Below are 19,537 nucleotides of genomic sequence, written 5' to 3'. Positions count from 1 at the left end.
GAGTCCATTTTCCACCACCTTCCAAGACCCATTGTCAGACATAATTTTTCTCCACCCCCAGCCCTGCACTGTGTGTAGCACTAAAACAAGATTTTTGATGGGAGCTTGTTTTAGAGGCCAACTAGAGGCTGTATTTGTCTAGCACCAGGTCTTGGAAGCAAAGCAGGCTCAGCCCTTGTTAGAATTTGGACAGGAAACTGCCAATGAATACCAGGTGTTCTAGGCTATATTTCAGAAGAAGAAACTGGCAAAAGCACCTCTGAGTATTGCTTGTCTAAGAAAACCCTATGAAAATTATAAGGGCATCATAAGTTAACATACTACTTAAAGGCACACATACACACAAAGATATGATGAGGCACTACCTAGAAAATAATCAAGGCATGTGATTTCCACCATTTAAAAAGATCAAATGTTCTGTTTCTCTGTCTGTAGAATGAGTATGATTTAGGAATGGGGGTAGCAATGCAAAGTTAGGGTAAATTTAACATATACCCTGTATATGCAGTTCAAAATGTTTAAGGTGCACAGTGATATACTAATGTTAGTATTTAATTTTTATTCTAGATCAGGACACTATCGGCTAGGGCTGCAGCGGCATTTGTTCTTGCTAATGAGCAAAATCTTCCCCTTCTTAAACATTTTGCAGACTTGCTTCCTGGAATCTTGCAGGTAGTCTCTTTCAGAAAGTTTTCTCAAGTATATTGCTATAGACAAAGATGTGACATGTAAAGTGTTTTGAGTATTGCTGTTTTCTGCATCAGTAATGTATGAATTTCTAGTGTGAACATCACGACAGATGTTGCCATTAATAAAAGCTACTCTTTGCCTTTCAAATAGAATAAGTTGTCTAAAAAAACACTATAAGGTACACAAAGTACAAATATTTTGCTTTATGCATTTAAACTTTATGGCACGAGAACAAGTGTGGGAGTCCTGGAGATGTCTCATTCACAGGGTTGCCATGAGTGGAGATCGACTCAAGGGCAGTTAACAAAAATCAAGTGCATGCAGCGCTGTTCCATTCAAGTACTATCAATAATTTTTGGAAAGAACCTTGACAGAAAATAAATAAGGAATTAAGCTGTACAATTGCCAGTACTTTGCCTTGTTGGCAAACTTCTGTAAAGATTGGGATCTGAATATTAAACATACTAGCTAGTTCATTTAGGAACTGTGCAGACCAGCCCTAAGGGACGGCCTGCAGCCATCTTCAGGTGCACCAGATCGGAGCCATGGCAACTGCATGCCGTGGCCCCAATTTGGCCTTTCCAGGGAGCAATAGCCATGGCTTTAAGGCACTCCTTTGGCGCTGCATTGTGTGGACACAGCACCAGAAGAGTGCTGTGATGCCATGCACTGTGTGGAATGGCACATGGCATCACAGTGCCCTGGGGGCAGAGTCAGGACATGCATCACGTGGATGCCACCCCCTGATTCCACCCCTTTACTCCGCCCCCAGGCAGGCCTTAATGGATGGTCTGCACAGGGCCTTAGTTTCCTCTTTATGTGTTAGCAGCAGTCTATAACAAATATTCATTTTAAATCATTTTTCTTAAGAATGCCATGGTAGTTTTTTTCATGTGAACTGCAAAAAAGCCACCGTAAAGTTAAAAGGGTTGTGAAAAGTAGGAAAACAAAATAAGTTCTCACAATACTTTTACTCAGTTGACATTAAATTTATATGAAAATATCTACAAAAAATTTCATGCTTGCAATTTATTTATTTTTATTTATTTAACATATTTCTATTAAGTATAATGTCTGCAAATCCAGAAGACTAATATTTCAGTAAAGACTCAACCACAATGTAGTTTTTACTGTATATTGCAAACTGTGGTCATTGTTGGTCTAGTTTTTCAACACATTTTTTAAAATAGAAATCAACAAATTTTCATTAATATAGAATTAATATATTTGCAGTATTAAAGCATCTTGAAAAGATGTTGTGGAGAAATGTGGGCTTTCACTATAAGTAGGATAAATGTTTAACAAATGTGGCATCTGCTATATAATGCCTAAGGAATGGGTAAAGAGAAACTTGGGCAAGTTGAACAGGTAGCACTGTGATTAAGTGCCCACCAGAATTATGTGCATAGGTTAAGTGAAACATTCAGCTTTGGAGTTCTCCAGTATGTTTTCTGATCTTAGGGTTAGATTTTTGTCATGTTCATAGTATCTTGAAATATTGAACAGTATTTTCATAACACAGAAGAGCTTGGTTATGAGTGTGCAATTGTAGGTGAAGAGGTCTTAACCAAATTCTCATATTTTAGGCAGTGAATGACTCCTGTTATCAAAATGATGATTCAGTCCTAAAGTCTCTTGTAGAGATCGCAGATACGGTTCCAAAATATTTACGTCCACATTTAGAACCAACATTACAACTGAGTTTGAAGGTATGTCTGATGCTCTCTTTCCACATTTCAGTGTATTATTTGGTGTTCTTTTTACTATTTGTTTTGTTAATGTTCTGTTTAAATATTTTGTGATTTCAGCTGTGTGCTGACACTAGTCTCAGTAACATGCAACGTCAGCTGGCCCTGGAAGTAATAGTTACATTATCAGAAACTGCTGCTGCGATGCTGAGAAGGCATATCAACATTGTTGCACAAGCTAGTGAGTAAAATAATTGTATTAGTTTTCATAGATAATATTGAGAGATACTTATGTAGGGATGGTGCAGACAGAGAGGAAAAAGTGGCTCGATCATGGGTTTTCTGAGACCAAGTTGAAACCCCACTCTTTGCATCATCTTATGGTTTGGTTTTACTGTATATACTCATGTATAAGTCTAGAAATTTTAGTCAAAAAGGTGACCCCAAAAACCTGAGTCGATTTATCCATGGTTCAATATAGTATTGTACTTTAACTCTTATTTATATAAAAATGAACCTTCCCCTAGTGAAAAGCAAGAGAGTAATCTGTCCTGGAAGCACTGACTTCTCTCTATTCTCAGTCCAACTTTTAATATGAACACAAACAGTAATGTCTCCTGGAATTTTGTAAGTTCTTTGGCATTGTTTTCCTTTGCTTCATCCTTTACATCCTTTGTTACATGGCCCTAAATTTTACTCTCAACCTATCCACGAATCATGTCAAAATCCATAATTATAGCTCCAAAACCTGCCCTCAAGTTATACATGAGGTCGACTTATAGTCGAGTATATATGGTAGATCTTAGTTTAAATGGGCCACTATTGGAAACACTGTTGTTGAAAATGAAAAAATGATAGATCTGATACAGGAAATAATAATAATAATATTTATTTATATCCCGGCTCTTCCGTTTTGAGGATCAAGGCGGGTAACAGCAAAGTTTATATAATATACAACAATAAAAACAGCAAGCCCCACAAGACCCCAGCCCAATCCTCCCTCCCAAGTATAAAATTAAACAATAAAACATGGTTAAAAATACATAACAATATGACAAAATTAATAAACAAACCACAAATAAGAAAAATAAGAAAAGGAGGAGGATTCAGTTGGTTCTGGACATTATCAATCAGGGAAGGCCTGCCGGAAGAGAAAGGTTTTCCCCAATTGATAATATCCAGAACCAACTGAATCCTCCTCCTTTTTGAAAGCCTCGAGTGAGGATAATTGGCGAATCTCTTCCGGCAGGTCACTCCAAGTTTTTGGAGTGGTGGCAGAGAAGGACCTCCAGGAGGTCACCGCCAATCTGATCTTTCTAGATTGTAAAAGGCTTTTCCCGGAGGATCGGCATGTATGGGAAGGATTGTATGGGAGGAGGTGTTCCTTCAAGTAGACTAGGCCCAGGCCATGTAGGGCTTTATAGGTGATAACCAACACCTTGTACTGTGCCCGGAAGCTAATAGGCAGCCAATGTAATTATTTTAAAATAGGTGTAATATGGTCAAACTTGGATTTTCCGGCGACCAGTCTGGCTGCCATGTTTTGTATCAATTGGAGCTTCCGGATGTGGCACAAAGGTTGCCCCATGTAGAGCGCATTGCAGTAATCAAGACGCGAGGTTACTAGAGCATGTACGACCATTTCTAGGTCCCGCTGCTCCAGGTAGGGGCACAACTGGTGTATCAGCTGAAGCTGATAACAGGCACTCCTGGCTGTCACATCAATCCGAGAAGACAGTTGAAGCGACGAATCCAGGAGCACCCCAAGCTGTGGACGCAGTCTTTCAGGGGAAGTGTGACCCCATCTAGAACTGGCAAACTTATCTCCGTACCCGGATTGGGGTTACCTATCACGAGTACCTCAGTTTTATTTGGATTCAACTTAAGTCTATTTTCCCTCATCCAATCCATTACCGACTTCAGGCAGTCATTCGGGGGGAGATGCCCTCCTTGGCTACTGAAACAGTCCGAGACATAGAGAAGTAAATTTGGTTGTCATCAGCGTACTGATAACACCCTGCCCCATGTCTCTGGATAATCTCACCCAGCGGCTTCAGGTAAATGTTAAACAGCATGGGGAACAGAATAGCGCCCTGAGGGATGCCAGATGTTAGCTCTCTCATAGAGGAGCAGCTGCCCCCCAGCATCACCATCTGGAATCTGCCCGAGAGGTAGGAATGTAGCCACTGCAAAGCAGAGCCAGCGATTCCCAACTCTCTCAGGCGTTCCAGAAGGATACCATGGTCTATGGTATCAAAGGCCGCTGAGATATCCAAGAGCACCAACAGGGCCACACTTCCCCTGTCAATGCACAGACGGAGATCATCAACCAAGGCGACCAGGGCAGTCTCCACTCTGTATCCCAACCTGAAGCCAGTTTGAAATGGATCAAGATAATCGGTGTCATCCAAGACTGTTTGGAGCAGGTTTGCAACCGCCCTCTCTATCAACCTACCCAAAAAGGGAAGAAGAGATTCTGGCCGATAATTGTTTTTGTCCAGGGGATCAAGGGAAGGTTTCTTTAGAATGGGTTTCACCACTGCTAATTTCAAACTTGATGGAAAACAACCTTCCCTGAGGGAAGCATTGATTATAGATTGTAGCAACTTCAAGGTTGCCTCACCTCCCTGGATGGCCAGCCAAGATGGACAGGGATCGAGAGGGCAGATGGCCTTTTTTACCTTACCAAGCAGCTTGTGAGGAATCCAACAACCTTCTGATCACAAAATATTCCGCTTTTCATTCTTATTTATAACAACATATGCTATATTTCTATAGAATTAGTAGTTTAAAAAATCAGTGTTTATGTAGAGCAGTTGGGATAATTAATTGTATTAAATATCAAGATGAGTAAAATTCTGAGAAAACTGAAGCAACAGTCATTCTGGTCTTGGATTGGCTGCTGCTAGGCTAACATTTTTTAAACATGCACTGATACTAAACAATTGCAAAACAAGTTCAAGAAGAAAATATTACATTATTTTTTTAAAAGATCTAGTAAAGGAACATTTGAGAACTGTTCAGCTGTAAATTCTAGGTGGAATCTTTCTGTCAGTAAGTTTAACTAAAGTCTTAGAAAAATAAACAAGAGTTTCAATCATGAATTTAAAATGGGCACCATAAGCCTTAGAAACATAAAAATAGACTTTTTTGGTATGTGCTTCTGAGGCTGTAGAGCACATTATTTCCCTCCTGCAAATACTCGATGTATAATAGTCTCAAATTACTCCTATTTAAATTTATGAGAAGAAAAAGCACTTCCTGTGCCTTGGACTTCAGAGTGACTTAGAATGAAGGCAAAAGTCATATGGTATAACAGCTCCTGGGCCAAGGAAAATCATGTTTGATATATTTGTTGCCTCTTCCATGCTTTCTTAAAAACTTGAAACAAATGTTTCACATATGTTTATCTAAGAATATATAAAAGCTAGATCTTGGGCTGCCTGCTTGCAACTGTATTCTATTCAGTGATCTGTAATTCCTATAAATATATAACTATACCTGCTGTGGCAGAATGAAATATATTCTGGTGTCATGTTGCTTCCAGAGCTGTCTTGGGATCTGAAATTATTGGAAGGTTTATTAGCATTCATGTGCTGCTTTGGCAATTTTCTGTAAACTGACATTGTTCAATTTCTTTAGTTCCTCAGATGTTAACAATGATGGTTGACCTAGAAGAAGATGAAGACTGGGCAAACACTGATGAGTTGGAAGATGATGACTTTGACAGGTGAACAAGATTGCTTTACAAGTTTTTATAGGAACAAACAGATTAAATAGTTCATAACTTTCAAGAGTTATTTTGCATTTCAAGCTGTCTTATTTGATACCTATAGATGGGCTATCCATATGCCTTAGGATTCTATAGACCCACCCTTAACTGGACCAAGCATATGTGCAACTGCTGCTGAACTAATGCAATTTCCTTAATAGTAGTGATATATTTCAAATTTTTTGCCATTGTGGAAATAGGTGCATGTGTGCACAATGCCCACACTGAAGTTTCTCAGCAAAAATGATATCTCCTTGCAGAGATTAGTAAGTTTATATTCTTATACAAGAATACAATGCTTGTATTTTTAAATGGGCACCATCATGATATACAAATAGCTATGAGATTAAGGCTGATGAAAATAGGAACAAACAATGCTGTGACGCATTTTTCTTATTTAAAAAATCCAGATCCTTAGGAAGGAGGACTCCTTCCTCACAAAATGAAAGCTGCAATACAAAAATTCTAAAGAGGATGGCATTGTTTCTTGTGGGGAACACAGTTTTGCACTAGAGTTGTAAAAGAATGGCTGAAATATCAGAAGAGTATGAAGAATATGTACATTGGTAATTAGTTTTAGTTTTCCATTTGTTCATCAGTCTGTAAAGGATAGTTCATCTAGATTTATTGATACAGCCAGAATCACTTCACTGCTTTTAGAATCTTGTTGTTTAGAAAATAGTTTGCTCCTTTGGTGATTACAGTTGTCCCTTGCTGTCTGGTAACCACCACCACCACCACCCCACTCATGTGCAGGTAGCAAAAAATACAGGGCCTTAATGTCAGGACCATGATGTAAACAGGTCTGATAAAATGACATGGATATGACCACTAGGTGGAGCTGTAGCAGAACTTATTACAGTACCAGTGGTTGTTACATGTGCCTGCATTTTTGAAACAGTGCATCGTGGAATACTGCTGCAACTGTCAACTTTAAACTGTCAATGAGAGTCAGAGTTATGACAGTCGGTGTTAGGGTAACTGCCTCTATGGTGGTTGTTATGGTCGGTTGGTTTGTAAAGTAACTTGTTAATGAGTATTCTAGACGGATGTCTTATACTCTGTGTAATCTTTGTATATAGTTTTGTAACAAAGATTACAGAACCCTCTTCTTGAGAGAAACCTCGCTGTACTGAGATTCATTCCTGTGTGAGAGGAAATTTGCCGCGCAACTCAGATTCTTCACAGACCTTCTGAGCGTCTTGTCCGCATACATAAACTATGCTTGTGTTCGCTTCGACAACAGTTGTGAACCGAGCACACACCTTGGCACTTAATTCCTGTTCCTTTCAATGGGCGTGCGCTAACATGCACCACCACATGTGCACATACCCATTGAAAAATGGATATTGCCATCCGCGGAAGCTCAAACTGCAGATGGCAAGCCTACAGTTGGTGCGAACACACTGTACTTCTAAATTATATGTATGCTAGGAAACAAAAAATGAATAGCACGTTTAAAAAAACAATTTGTTCACATACTGAGTTTGAATTTTGAACACTGGGACAAACTCATGTATGATACGGTGATGGGCAGGCTTAACATGAAACATAAGCAAATGAATGTTAAGATCAGAATACCTTTGGAAAATTGTCTTTTAACTACTTTAAAAGGTTTACGGACTATTTCTCTATGAGATTTGAACACTTAAGAATGCTTTCAGAAACACAACTGAGTACTAAATTTATTGACTACATTAGCTTGTTGATTCATAGATCTTTTTTAAAATTTGCCCACATTTTAGCAATGCTGTTGCTGGTGAGAGTGCATTGGACAGAATGGCATGTGGCCTTGGTGGAAAACTTGTTCTGCCTATGATAAAAGAACATATTATGCAAATGCTTCAGAATCGTAAGTTATGTTATTTTGACCTTTCAGTAGGTGTTTCAACATATATTTTGGGGATTGAGCTGTTAAAATAAATGATTGTATATAGAAAAATATTTTTTTTAATAATTTTATTTTATTTTAACTCTGCATGACATACAAATATATAAAACCGTACAAATTAACACATGAAATGGAAAAGAAAAATATATACCTATGTATTTATATGTAAATTTATAAGCTAAGTACTTCTGTTGATTTAATTTAATTGATTTTTCAACCAGCTGGGATGAAGAAAATCCCATGTACCTTTGCAGTGTTTGACAGAAGTAGTTTTGACTTCAAAGTTAGCTGTTGAGCTGTAGGGTATTGCTACTGAAAGGGAGAGCTGAAAAGTCCCTTGTTTGTACACAAAACACAGTCAATGGTATATTATGTGACCATCAGTTTTTCTTCTCTGTAAGTTAAAAAAAAAGATTCATTAATAATTATTGTGTTCCGCAAGTAAAGAGGTTTTTCTGACTGCACTTGATAACCTAAGTCATTTAATCCTGTATGGGAAGGGAGAAACTCTGTACAAGGGATGGGCAGCTTCAGTGGACATCAGAACTGCTTTTTGCCTTTGTGGACCTGAGGCAGGTCACAGAGTCCTCAAATCACGTGACAATCAAACTGGAAGTTATTCTGATTTGGATTTCTGGAATGGACACATTGAAAGGGGTCCAAGGCTCTGGGGATCCAGGAAAAGCCTGTGGGTGGGAGCAGGTGTCCACAGGCTGCACTTCCTCACTCCTATTCTCTATCTGAGTATTAGTTTCATCCTTGTTTGTCTATAATTGGAATGGTAAGATTTCACCCCTTTGCTCTAGCCTGACCTCCATACCTTTGTTATAATATGGATGTAAATTCCAACACAAGATTTTGATTTGTCAGGCATATGCTGTCTATCCATTTTATAGCAAGCACCTATAATCATGGGACAGAGTAGACCGGAATACAAAAATGTAACTTATGTTCTTGGACAAACATGGATGTATCCTTTTTGTGTATTGGGCAATGAACTAGTGTTCTTTTTCATTCATGTGTCCATTTAAGAGTATTGTCAAGAAGCTGTGGCCCTAGATTAGAGCCAAATGACTTTCCTGATACATTTTTTGTGATTATTACATTCATTATTGTTGGCCTTTGACCACATTCTTTCACCTTCAGAAGATTGGCTGGCTTGGACAGGTGACAGACCCTCGGTAGTGACACCAAGGTTCTGAAACTCCGTCTCATGGCCTTCAGTCATGAGAAAAGGCATTCCTGTTTCATCAGACATTTGCCTTTTAAATTATGTAAATTACAGTACTATTATCAGAGTTAATCTAAAATAAAAACTCAGTAGGATCCTGTGGATGTAATTTTTCTCACTTAATAACCAGATAATAATAATTTGAGTCAGACCCATCACAGTGCTGTGATTCCAGTGTTTTTAAAAATTCAGTTCCCCATCTTGTACATAATAGCCAATAGTTCTCTAGTAACAGTTTACTAAACAAAATCTTAAACTTTAGTCTGCAGTTCAAATAAGGAAAGTATTTTCACAGCCTAGAATCAGGGAAAAGAGTTATAACTGCTTGAATAGATTCATATTCTGAATAAAAATAAAGTGGTCCTTCCACATCCACTGCAGTTTGGGGTGAAGGACCTCCGTGAATGTGGAAAAACTGCAAATAAAAAACCACTATTCTTTTTACCTGAGAGAACACCTCTCTAGGGATCTCCAGGTCCTCCCAGGCAACTCTGTGGTCAACATTTACCAATGTTGATCATAGAATCATGCTGGAGGACCTACAAATGCCTAGAGAAGCGTTTTCTCTAGGAACTTCTAGATTCTCTGCTGGAGAACCTAGAGATTTCTAGAGAGAACATATTAATCAAAACTGCAAATAATTAAAGTCGCAAAAGCCAGTGCTAGACTAGGACACAGTGAGACTGTATATTCTTATTTTCTGTATATGTTTTCTTGTCTAATAATGTTTCCATTTAATGTATCTCAACACAGCTGACTGGAAATGCAGACATGCCGGCTTGATGGCTCTTTCAGCTATTGGCGAAGGCTGTCACCAACAAATGGAAGGGATTCTGAATGAGATCGTGAATTTAGTTTTGCTTTTCCTTCAGGATCCTGTAAGTTTAAAATATTTGGTTCCTATAAAGTTTATGCTCAGTTGTTCAGTGAACTTACTAATTGAAGCTAAATATTTCAGCATCCACGAGTAAGATATGCAGCTTGTAATGCAATTGGTCAGATGGCTACAGATTTTGCACCAGGCTTCCAGAAAAAATTCCATGAAAAGGCAAGTAGAAAGCTTTATAAAGTGCATTGAACAAGTTCATTTTAAAATCTTCCACTTCTTCTTCTTCTTCTTCTTCTTCTTAGCTTTATAAAGTGCCGTAAATGTACATGGCACTGTACAAAAACCAAATAAAATCAAGGATATATTATACACCTGCCTATGGTGTACAGTCTAGAGGTTAAAACAACAAGTTAAAAACATCATAGGAAAACAAGTTAAATCAGCAAATATCAAATATTGAGTCAAGCATCAATGATATCTGTGTTTTAGGTAATTCCACCTATTCTCCAGACCATGGAGGATCAAGGAAACCAACGTGTTCAGGCTCATGCAGCTGCTGCTCTGATCAACTTTACTGAAGACTGTCCAAAATCACTGCTTATTCCTTATTTAGATAACCTAGTGAAGCACCTTCATTCCATTATGGTATTAAAATTGCAGGAGGTAAGCCATTCTGGGATTAATTTGACTTAAAACGCTGTTTCAGGGAGATTTAAATAAGTTTCTTAAATATATATTTTTATTCCCCTTACACAGCTGATTGAAAAAGGCACCAAGTTGGTTTTGGAGCAGGTTGTTACGTCTATTGCATCAGTTGCTGATACAGCAGAGGAAAAGTTTGTTCCATACTATGATTTATTTATGCCTTCTCTCAAACACATCGTTGAGAATGCTGTGCAGAAGGAACTTAGACTCTTAAGAGGAAAAACCATAGAATGTATCAGCTTAATTGGTCTTGCTGTTGGTAAAGAGAAGGTATGTTTCAATTTCCATCCTTTGGCTTGATAGCTACATATTTTTCACATTATTTAGCTTGTTTCCTTACTTTTCAGTCCAGGGACTCCCAGTAGCCGACAAGATCTCAAACAATAAAACATTTTCTTACAAGAAGGCCTTGTTGATAGCTCTGCATTTAACTGTGATGTCTTAATTGTACCTTTGTGTTAGCTTAGAGAAGATGAGGGACAAGGACCTTTTCTGGACCCAGGACCCAAATTCAAACTTGTGAAATGCCTTGGGGATTAAATTCCAGTAATGGATTGTAATTTAAGATATCAGAAGCCTTAGTATAAGCCAAATGAAACAAAAATTAAAAACTCTCATAACTTCACTGGATGCTTTTATTTCTAGTTCATGCAAGATGCCTCTGATGTGATGCAGCTCTTGTTGAAGACACAAACTGACTTCAATGACTTGGAAGATGATGACCCTCAGGTAAGCTAAATAATTGATTCTAATTTTAGATTGTTGATAATGCCCATTACAATCTTCTTTCTTAGAATATCCCATAGAGCCAATTGATGTGCTCAATATTTACATAGCGAAACTACTCTTGTTTATCAAGTCATTTCTGATTTATGGCAGCCCTAAGGCAAACCAATCACAGGTTTTCTTGGCAAAATTTCTTCAGAGGGCTGTTCCCCTTGCCTTCCTTTGAGACTGAGAGAGTGTGATTTGCCCAAGGTCACCTAATCGTTTCCACGGTTGAGCGGGATTCAAACCCTAGTCTCACATTGTCCTGGTCTAACACTGAAACCACTACTCCCAGCAAATCTATACTTTGGGCAGGGGGGGATTTGTAACTACATGTTTTAAATGGGATCTATTAGTGATCCCAATCATTTTATTTCCAATAAATCATTGTATTGGAAATAGCTAAAATGATTGAGAGGGGCTACACTAATGCTAATTTTTTACTGTACTAACTAAAACTTAGAATCAGAGAGTTGGAAGAGACCACAAGAGCCATACAGTCCAACCCCCTGCCATGCAGGAAATTTTAATCAAAGCATCCCTGACATATGGCCATCCAGCCTGTTAACTGTGGTGGATGGAAATTTAAAGACCTTTCCTCAGTGATACCACTTTCACATATACTGTCACAGCAGCATTTTTGTAGTTGCATTTCTCACTTTCAGGTATAATGTGGATATGCACAACAGACTTTCACTTGGGAGATCCAGAGTAGGAATGTCCAATGTTATTGTGGCAAAAATCTGTTCTGTAGTAACTTTACTGCCTTCTTTAATCATTGCAATATTCAAACCACATATTTGTGGCTTTATATTCGGTTGTTGAGATGTTTAGCATGGTGGCTCAAACTGAACTATTAAATTTCTGCTTTCCATTTTTTTACTTCAATCATGAACTTGTTAAGTGTCCTCAGACAAGTTGCTCCTGCGGTGAATATTGGGACATTAACCCTAGTTTACAGAGTTGGTGTAAGAACTGCAACAAGAACATTTTATGAAGTACTTTTATTCAAAGTGCTGCATGAATGTCAAGTTTTGTTCAACTGTTGCCTGTACAGATGATTTCATGACAAAGACTTCCACATCATTGTGAGCACATATTAATTTTTAAATGACCTTGATTTTCAGTCAGCTCAAGGGGTAATACAACTTTGTATACTAGAGAAAAGGAAGGTGAACATGATATTATTAATTTACAGATATCATATATGATTTCTGCATGGGCAAGAATGTGCAAGATCCTTGGAAAAGAATTCCAGCAATATCTTCCTGTTGTTATGGGTCCTTTAATGAAAACTGCATCAATCAAGCCTGAAGTGGCTCTCCTTGACAGTAAGTTTTAATATTTAATTAATTCATAATTTCACTGGAGAAGTATGAAACAACTGTGTTAGAACTATTAATTTTTTCCTCACTAGCACAAGATATGGAGAACATGAGTGATGACGATGGTTGGGAGTTTGTAAATCTAGGAGACCAACAGAGTTTTGGTATTAAGACTGCAGGCCTTGAAGAAAAAGCAACTGCATGTCAGATGTTGGTGAGTGCTCTTTTGATCACATGCTCGGAGTAGAAATCAGTATTCAGCAGCACTGAAGCCATGGAAGCCAAGTAAACTGCAGTTCATGAACTGAATCTTTCTCTTAGACAAGCAACATGGGGACAGCTAGGAGATGAGTAGAATGGCTGTCTGGTTCTTCTTTTGCCAGAAAAGTTTGAAAGACTGCTTTTAGGAAAAAGTATGAGCAAGCAGGCCCACACTCATGGGGGGGGGGAAGGGTGGCTATGGATCTTTATCTTTTTTTCTTAATAAATGTGAAGGTTTCTGATTTGATAGTTTAATTGCATTTTAACTATTTGTTTGTTTCTACTTTTACTAGATTCCACAGCTTCCACCACTATAACTGGGACATTCTTCCCATCCTCCTTGGTAATCCTCATTGATGGGAAAAATCTGCCCGAGGTTGAGTAACTAGCCTTCTACAGGATTAATTTTCCATTCCCAGTTTTATTGGTGGAATTCAGTGGATATTCACCATTGCATTCTAATCATACTTGGAACACCACCATTCTAAGGATTGTTTAAATAGTAGCATCTTTGACAACAAGAGGTGAAAGTGCATTTAATCATCAAGAATATCACAGCTAACAAGGAGTTACACAATTTTTCTTTTAGCAGTTCTGATTTCTTTGCATATTCCTGTGTAACAATTTAGCAATAGACTTCATTTAAGTACTTGCATTTCTGTCCTTTAGGTTTGCTATGCCAAAGAACTGAAGGAAGGATTTGTGGAATACACAGAACAAGTTGTGAAATTGATGGTTCCTTTGTTGAAATTCTATTTTCACGATGATATCCTTTAGCAAGATGCCATCATGATCTCCCAGCAATTTTTTTTTATGTCACAACCTTCACAACACTTGAAAATTTGTTATCCTGGAAAGAAGCTATTAGAAAGAGCTTGCAAGATATGACTGACACAACGAAGGCTGTTAGAATGCCCCCTGTTCCCTTTCTAAGGTTTTTGAGTGTGTAACTCTCCCATACATATCTATATATACTATATATTGGATGGCATAATATTTTAGTTAAAATGATGTGAAGGCACATCTTTTGCATCCAAACCAGCATTGTTCAATCAAACTAACAGTTGATGAGCTAACATTTTTCTGTGGAGAGGGTAGAAATATCTTGATTGTGATTGACCCACCTTTTTTCCAGAGGCAAGAACAAATAAGTCTTTTTGAGGATGAGGAGAAGGCAAGGAAAACCCTGGTCACAAAGGCCAGTCTTCATGCATTCCTTCTCCCTGGGCACACATTTTTCCTCCTTGCACCGCTTTAGTCTCCCAACTTTTTCTCCTTTTTTCTATTTCTTGCAAAAAAAAAAAAAAGAAAGAAAGAAAACTTTAAACCTCTTTGAAATCCATTGTAATTGCTTTCTCTAGCCCTTCCATCTTTGCTTTACTGCTTCCCCCTCCCTCCTCCTTGCCCCACTTGGTGACCACATGGAAAAGAAATGGGAAGCAAACTGGTGTGTCAGCTGACAAAAATGCCATAAAAACAACTGGCAATATGAAACACACACAGACAGACCCAACCAGTGCTAAGATTTGAGAGATCAGGCTATTTTATCTTCTTCTTAAAGGAGATGTGTGTGTGTTAAACTGTGGTCTGCTTACATTTTTCCAAATGGTCCAAATCCAGGAACATGCATTTCTTATTTTACAAATATATACTAAATCTCATACTGGAGTTCTAAATGGATGAAATAGTGGGTTGGACTTTGATCACACTTTTAGATGAAAACTATGGGTAGAGATCTTACACTTTCATTTTGGGGAAAAGGTTTTATGGTCATTTACCTTAATGAATATAACGTGTTCGTGTAGCAGCTGCAGAATCAATGCCTTTGCTCCTGGAATGTGCAAGAGTTCGTGGCCCAGAATACCTGACCCAGATGTGGCATTTTATGTGTGATGCCCTAATCAAGGCTATAGGAACAGAACCAGATTCAGATGTACTATCAGAAATAATGAATTCTTTTGCCAAGGTAATTTTCATATTAACTACATTTTTGTGTCCTGTTTTTGCTAAGCAAGAATATAAATATTCATGTTTTTCAAAGAGACATACATTGCTTTTAGGTTTGGATGAACTGAAACAGAAATCAGCAGTGAGAATCCAGTCATCTATAATTCAAATATACACTTTTCCTCCCTTTCCACACACATGTAGGAGCAGAGAAGATTATAAGTTTTTGGTTTTAGTTCATAACCATAGTTTGTTATTGCATCTCTTGCAACATGCAAGAGCAACAGATGCAATAACCACTGCTCATTCTTGATCCTAAAAATAATTAATTCAGCCATCACAATAGTGTTATACTACATCTAGTGATAGGTTTACTCTCCAGACCTGTGATTGCCATGCTGATTGAGTTTCTGTAGTTTCAATTTTCAGCTGAAACACATTAGATTGTCACATGAATGTCAAAGTTCAGATGCTAACCTGATGGATTACCAAAAGGTTACTTAAATTAGAATAATTCCAGTAAAAGAACTTTAGGCTCTTGTTGTGTTTACATACTTTGCAAGATCTTACACATGCAAATCACTCCTGCCTTTCTAGGTCACACAATATATATACCCAACTCCTTTCCAGGCAAGCATTCTCTGAAGATGCCAGCCACAGATGCTGGCGAAACGTCAGGAAGAAACTCTTCTAGAACATGGCCACATAGCCCAAAAATCCCACAAAAAACTATCATTATATTGATTTAACTTTCCTTTAGCACCACATCCCAAAAGAGTTGATTCTCTTCCCATGTGTTTTCTTCACTATGTAACTTTCAAATCTATACATAGAAACTGGAAATAATACGGCATGGACAATCCTGACTGACATTCAGTTATATATAATGATATTTGAGGATCTTAAGTTATGTGAATCTTTTGCGGTCATTATTTTTATTTTCTTAATAATCTGCTGTAATCCTACTTTTCCACTTTCTCCTTAACTTTCACCAGTGATTGTGATGTTGTCTTCTGCTATTCTTATGGTGTCATCTCTGTCTTCAACAAGTGATTTATTCCCCTTCTTCCCATGTTCACACCTCCTTCCTCTGAGTCTCATCTCATTATCTGTATGTTCCATGCATAATTTAAACAGATAGGGTGATAAAATGCACCCTTGTTTGAACTGCTTGCGGAAAGAGCATGGCCAGACTGTCAAATTTAGCACGATATATATGGTGGTCCCTGATCTCTGTGTTTCCCATCTTGATTTAATTGTTGACATAAAAGGTAGACACTCTGAGATTGGGCTAGAGCTAGAAATAGGTTGTTACTTGTGTATATTTGTAGTTATGAGGCCTATATAAATTTGTGTAACTGCAGAGTTTATAGAACTGGTCTTTCTATAGTTGGGCTTAGAGTGTTCTGGAAATTGTTATTCTTGAAACAGTCTGAGTAGGATTTATTTTCAAGTTGACTATATCTTTATTTCATTAGTGTATTGAAGTTATGGGAGATGGATGCCTTAACAATGAATACTTTGAAGAACTTGGAGGAATATTAAAAGGAAAACTAGAAGAGCACTTTAAAAATCAAGAATTAAGACAAGGTAAACTAGTTTAAGATAGTTTAATAGCACCCAAAAGTCAAGATAGCTTAATTTTACTGATATGGGTATTTTGATATATAACTCATCAAAAATCTAAGGTTTCTGAATATTTATTTTAAAAAATCTTTAGAAACATGAAATGTCAAAATACAAGTATCAAAACAAATATGAATGCAATTTTAATTCTAGCCTGTAAATACAATGGGCCCTCTGTATCCTCTGGCCTTTGGCCCCAGCCCCCTCCTCCCTTCAGTAGATACAAATTTCCATGGATGGTCAAGTCCCATTATATAAAGTGGGTAATGACATGGTGTCTTTTATATAAAATGGCAACATTACAGCAACTTATGTACCCCCTGAGTTTCACTACCAAATAATTCTCCTTTGCTCCTCTTCTACATCTTCCTTCTTGCAGCAAGTCTGAACATTAGTGAAAAAAGCTATGCTAATACATTAACAATTTATTTTTTAATTAGTGAAAAGGCAAGATGAAGACTATGATGAGCAAGTTGAAGAGTCTCTGCAAGATGAAGTAAGTCCTGTGGCTTGTTGAAAGTAGAAAGGTCTTGTAAACCAGGTGTATTATACAATAGTCTGATATGCTGGTGAGCAATCTGACTGCAGCTCTTTAGGCCTGACTCTGAATTCTCATGTAATATGGTATTTGAGAGAAACAATTCACACATATCATCCCACTGATTGTTTTCTGTTTGGAGCTTTTTCTTTGTTTTAAATATAAAATGGTTGATGGGAAGGGTAATCGAAATTCCATGAGCTGATACATTTTACTTAATTCTAATAAATGATGGGCTCTCTACTCAGGAAGAACAGGATTTGAATTGCAAACCAAAATAAGCACTACTATCTTCCACCTTATACTTTTGTTAATGTTCACTGATGTGTGGAAGGTTCAGTGGATAGATGTCAAGCTAGGTTTAATGGAAGATACATTCAGGATCCTGAAACAGCCACTGTTCCCAGGATTTCATTGTCAGACACATAGTGATCCAGCCAGTTTTAAACATTTCTTTAAGTTGCAGAAATAGTTTATGGCACAAAATCTTTTTAAAAAGCTTCTTTCACATATTGAGATTGACTTGGTATCTACTTCCTGTTTTGTGCAGATCCATGAGTGAGTTGCATACTTGATACTCTGCAGGCATACAAATGGCTTACGCAGTCTGTAGCATTGTAGCTTGGTTGCAGGTTGGGTATACAGTATGCACTATGGGGGGGTGCAGTCACAGGTATAACTTTGATTTTTTAATTATATATATATATATATATATATATATATATATATAGGGTAGACTGTTGGAAGCAATACTGATGCTTTGACCTGTGACTGCACACACTGCCATAGTCACAATAGCATGCCATGATCAGTGTTCACTTACTCTGTGACCAGATTGAGTTAGCAAAATTCCTGAGAATAAAACCTGTATTCCATGCTTCACATTTTAGAAATGCCTACTGCAAGATTAGTTTGGCTGTAGCTTAAATTCTTCCTGTTGCATTTGGAGTTTGAAAACTGATGCTCAGAGTTGGCAAAACCTGTATTTGCTAAAAGGTAGCATAATTGGCTCCATTAGCAAGGGAGATAAAACAGTACACTGGTACCCCGGGATACGAATGCGCCGCCTTACGAAATTTCCGGGTTACGAAAAAAATCCATTCAAAAAAACTGTTCCGGGTTACGAAGGTTATTTCGGGTTACGAAAAATTTTTTGGTGCTTTTCGGCGCTATTTCACACGAAATCGCGGCTTTTCCCCATTAGCGCCTATGGCTTTTTCGCCTTACGAAGATTTTCGGGTTACGAAAGCGGTGGCGGAACGAATTAATTTCGTAACCCAGGGTACCCCTGTAATTGGTAAAGTTTTAATTAACATTACTATATCAGCAGTGTCTAAACTTCATTGCCTTGCCAGTTCAAGAATATGCATAATTGTTAGGCAATAGTTATCCTCTAGTTCTTTTGTTTTCCCTGTACTCTCTTTCCAGCTTTGGGCTTTAAAAAATGCAGAGGCTGAGGAAATGACAGTTACTGCAGTGTGATTAGATATAAGGTCACTTGATTCATTACTCACTGTGTATACACACAGAGGGAGAGAGTTTTGAAGTATGTCATAGATAGCCACTCTTTATCAGGTTGAAGCATATTCTGTTGTGGTTTGACATTTCTGCCTGCTTGGAGAAATCTTGGTGGTAGAGTGAAAGGGAAGGGGGGGTATTGAAAATCAAACTGCCATGTTGAATTGCACTAAGGAAAAAAGCACCAGAAATATTCCCATCTCTTTAGAAAACAAAAGTAGGTCTGCTGAGGTTGGGAAAGGAAATAAAACAGCATTGACTACCTACGTGTGTTTTCATGTAATAATAAGCCAGAATAGTTCCATCTTCTCTTTGCACAAAATAGTTAAAAAATGAAATAGAAATTATATACAGTTCCCCCTCCAAATTTATGGGGGTTAGGGGAATGAGACCCCTGCAAATATGGAAAAATCGTGAATAACTCACCCCCCCCCCCCCCCCCCATTTAGAAGCCAATTAAAGGGAAGGGTGAACGGGGGAAGAGGAGCAGGAGTGTGTGCTCCTTTTTTCCCAACCTCCTGTCTCTTTAAATGGTTTCCTGCCCCTTCTCCCAATCTTCTCCTTGGGCAGCCCAGGGGGATGATGCGAAAGAGAAGGCAAGAGGTGCCGTGGCCCCTCCAAGACCCTTCCCAAGGAGAGAGCAGGCAGAGAAAGGGAGGAGGAATGCTTGCATTAGTGGCCTTGACCTCGCGAATAATTGAAACCATGAGTCTCAAGACCGTGAAAATGGAGGGCCGACTGTACACTC

General features: G+C 38.1%; 1 protein-coding gene across 1 annotated transcript in view; it reads left to right on the top strand.

Moving 5' to 3' along the window:
• Nucleotides 1-19,537, top strand: part of IPO5 (importin 5) — a 46,160-nt gene that overhangs the window by 12,800 nt on the left and 13,823 nt on the right. Inside the window, exons 6-21 of the mRNA XM_042459146.1 lie at nt 568-672; nt 2,277-2,399; nt 2,499-2,619; nt 6,021-6,108; nt 7,896-8,002; nt 10,026-10,150; nt 10,231-10,320; nt 10,591-10,764; nt 10,858-11,076; nt 11,452-11,535; nt 12,773-12,905; nt 12,992-13,113; nt 13,830-13,926; nt 14,954-15,126; nt 16,586-16,697; nt 17,174-17,229. Of these exons, the coding sequence (XP_042315080.1) occupies nt 568-672; nt 2,277-2,399; nt 2,499-2,619; nt 6,021-6,108; nt 7,896-8,002; nt 10,026-10,150; nt 10,231-10,320; nt 10,591-10,764; nt 10,858-11,076; nt 11,452-11,535; nt 12,773-12,905; nt 12,992-13,113; nt 13,830-13,926; nt 14,954-15,126; nt 16,586-16,697; nt 17,174-17,229 (1,929 nt within the window). The remainder of the gene's footprint in view (nt 1-567; nt 673-2,276; nt 2,400-2,498; nt 2,620-6,020; nt 6,109-7,895; nt 8,003-10,025; nt 10,151-10,230; nt 10,321-10,590; nt 10,765-10,857; nt 11,077-11,451; nt 11,536-12,772; nt 12,906-12,991; nt 13,114-13,829; nt 13,927-14,953; nt 15,127-16,585; nt 16,698-17,173; nt 17,230-19,537) is intronic.

Source organism: Sceloporus undulatus, chromosome 3, assembly GCF_019175285.1.
Source record: "Sceloporus undulatus isolate JIND9_A2432 ecotype Alabama chromosome 3, SceUnd_v1.1, whole genome shotgun sequence".
Classification (NCBI taxonomy): Eukaryota; Metazoa; Chordata; class Lepidosauria; order Squamata; family Phrynosomatidae; genus Sceloporus; species Sceloporus undulatus.
This window is presented reverse-complemented; position numbering and strand designations above follow the sequence as displayed.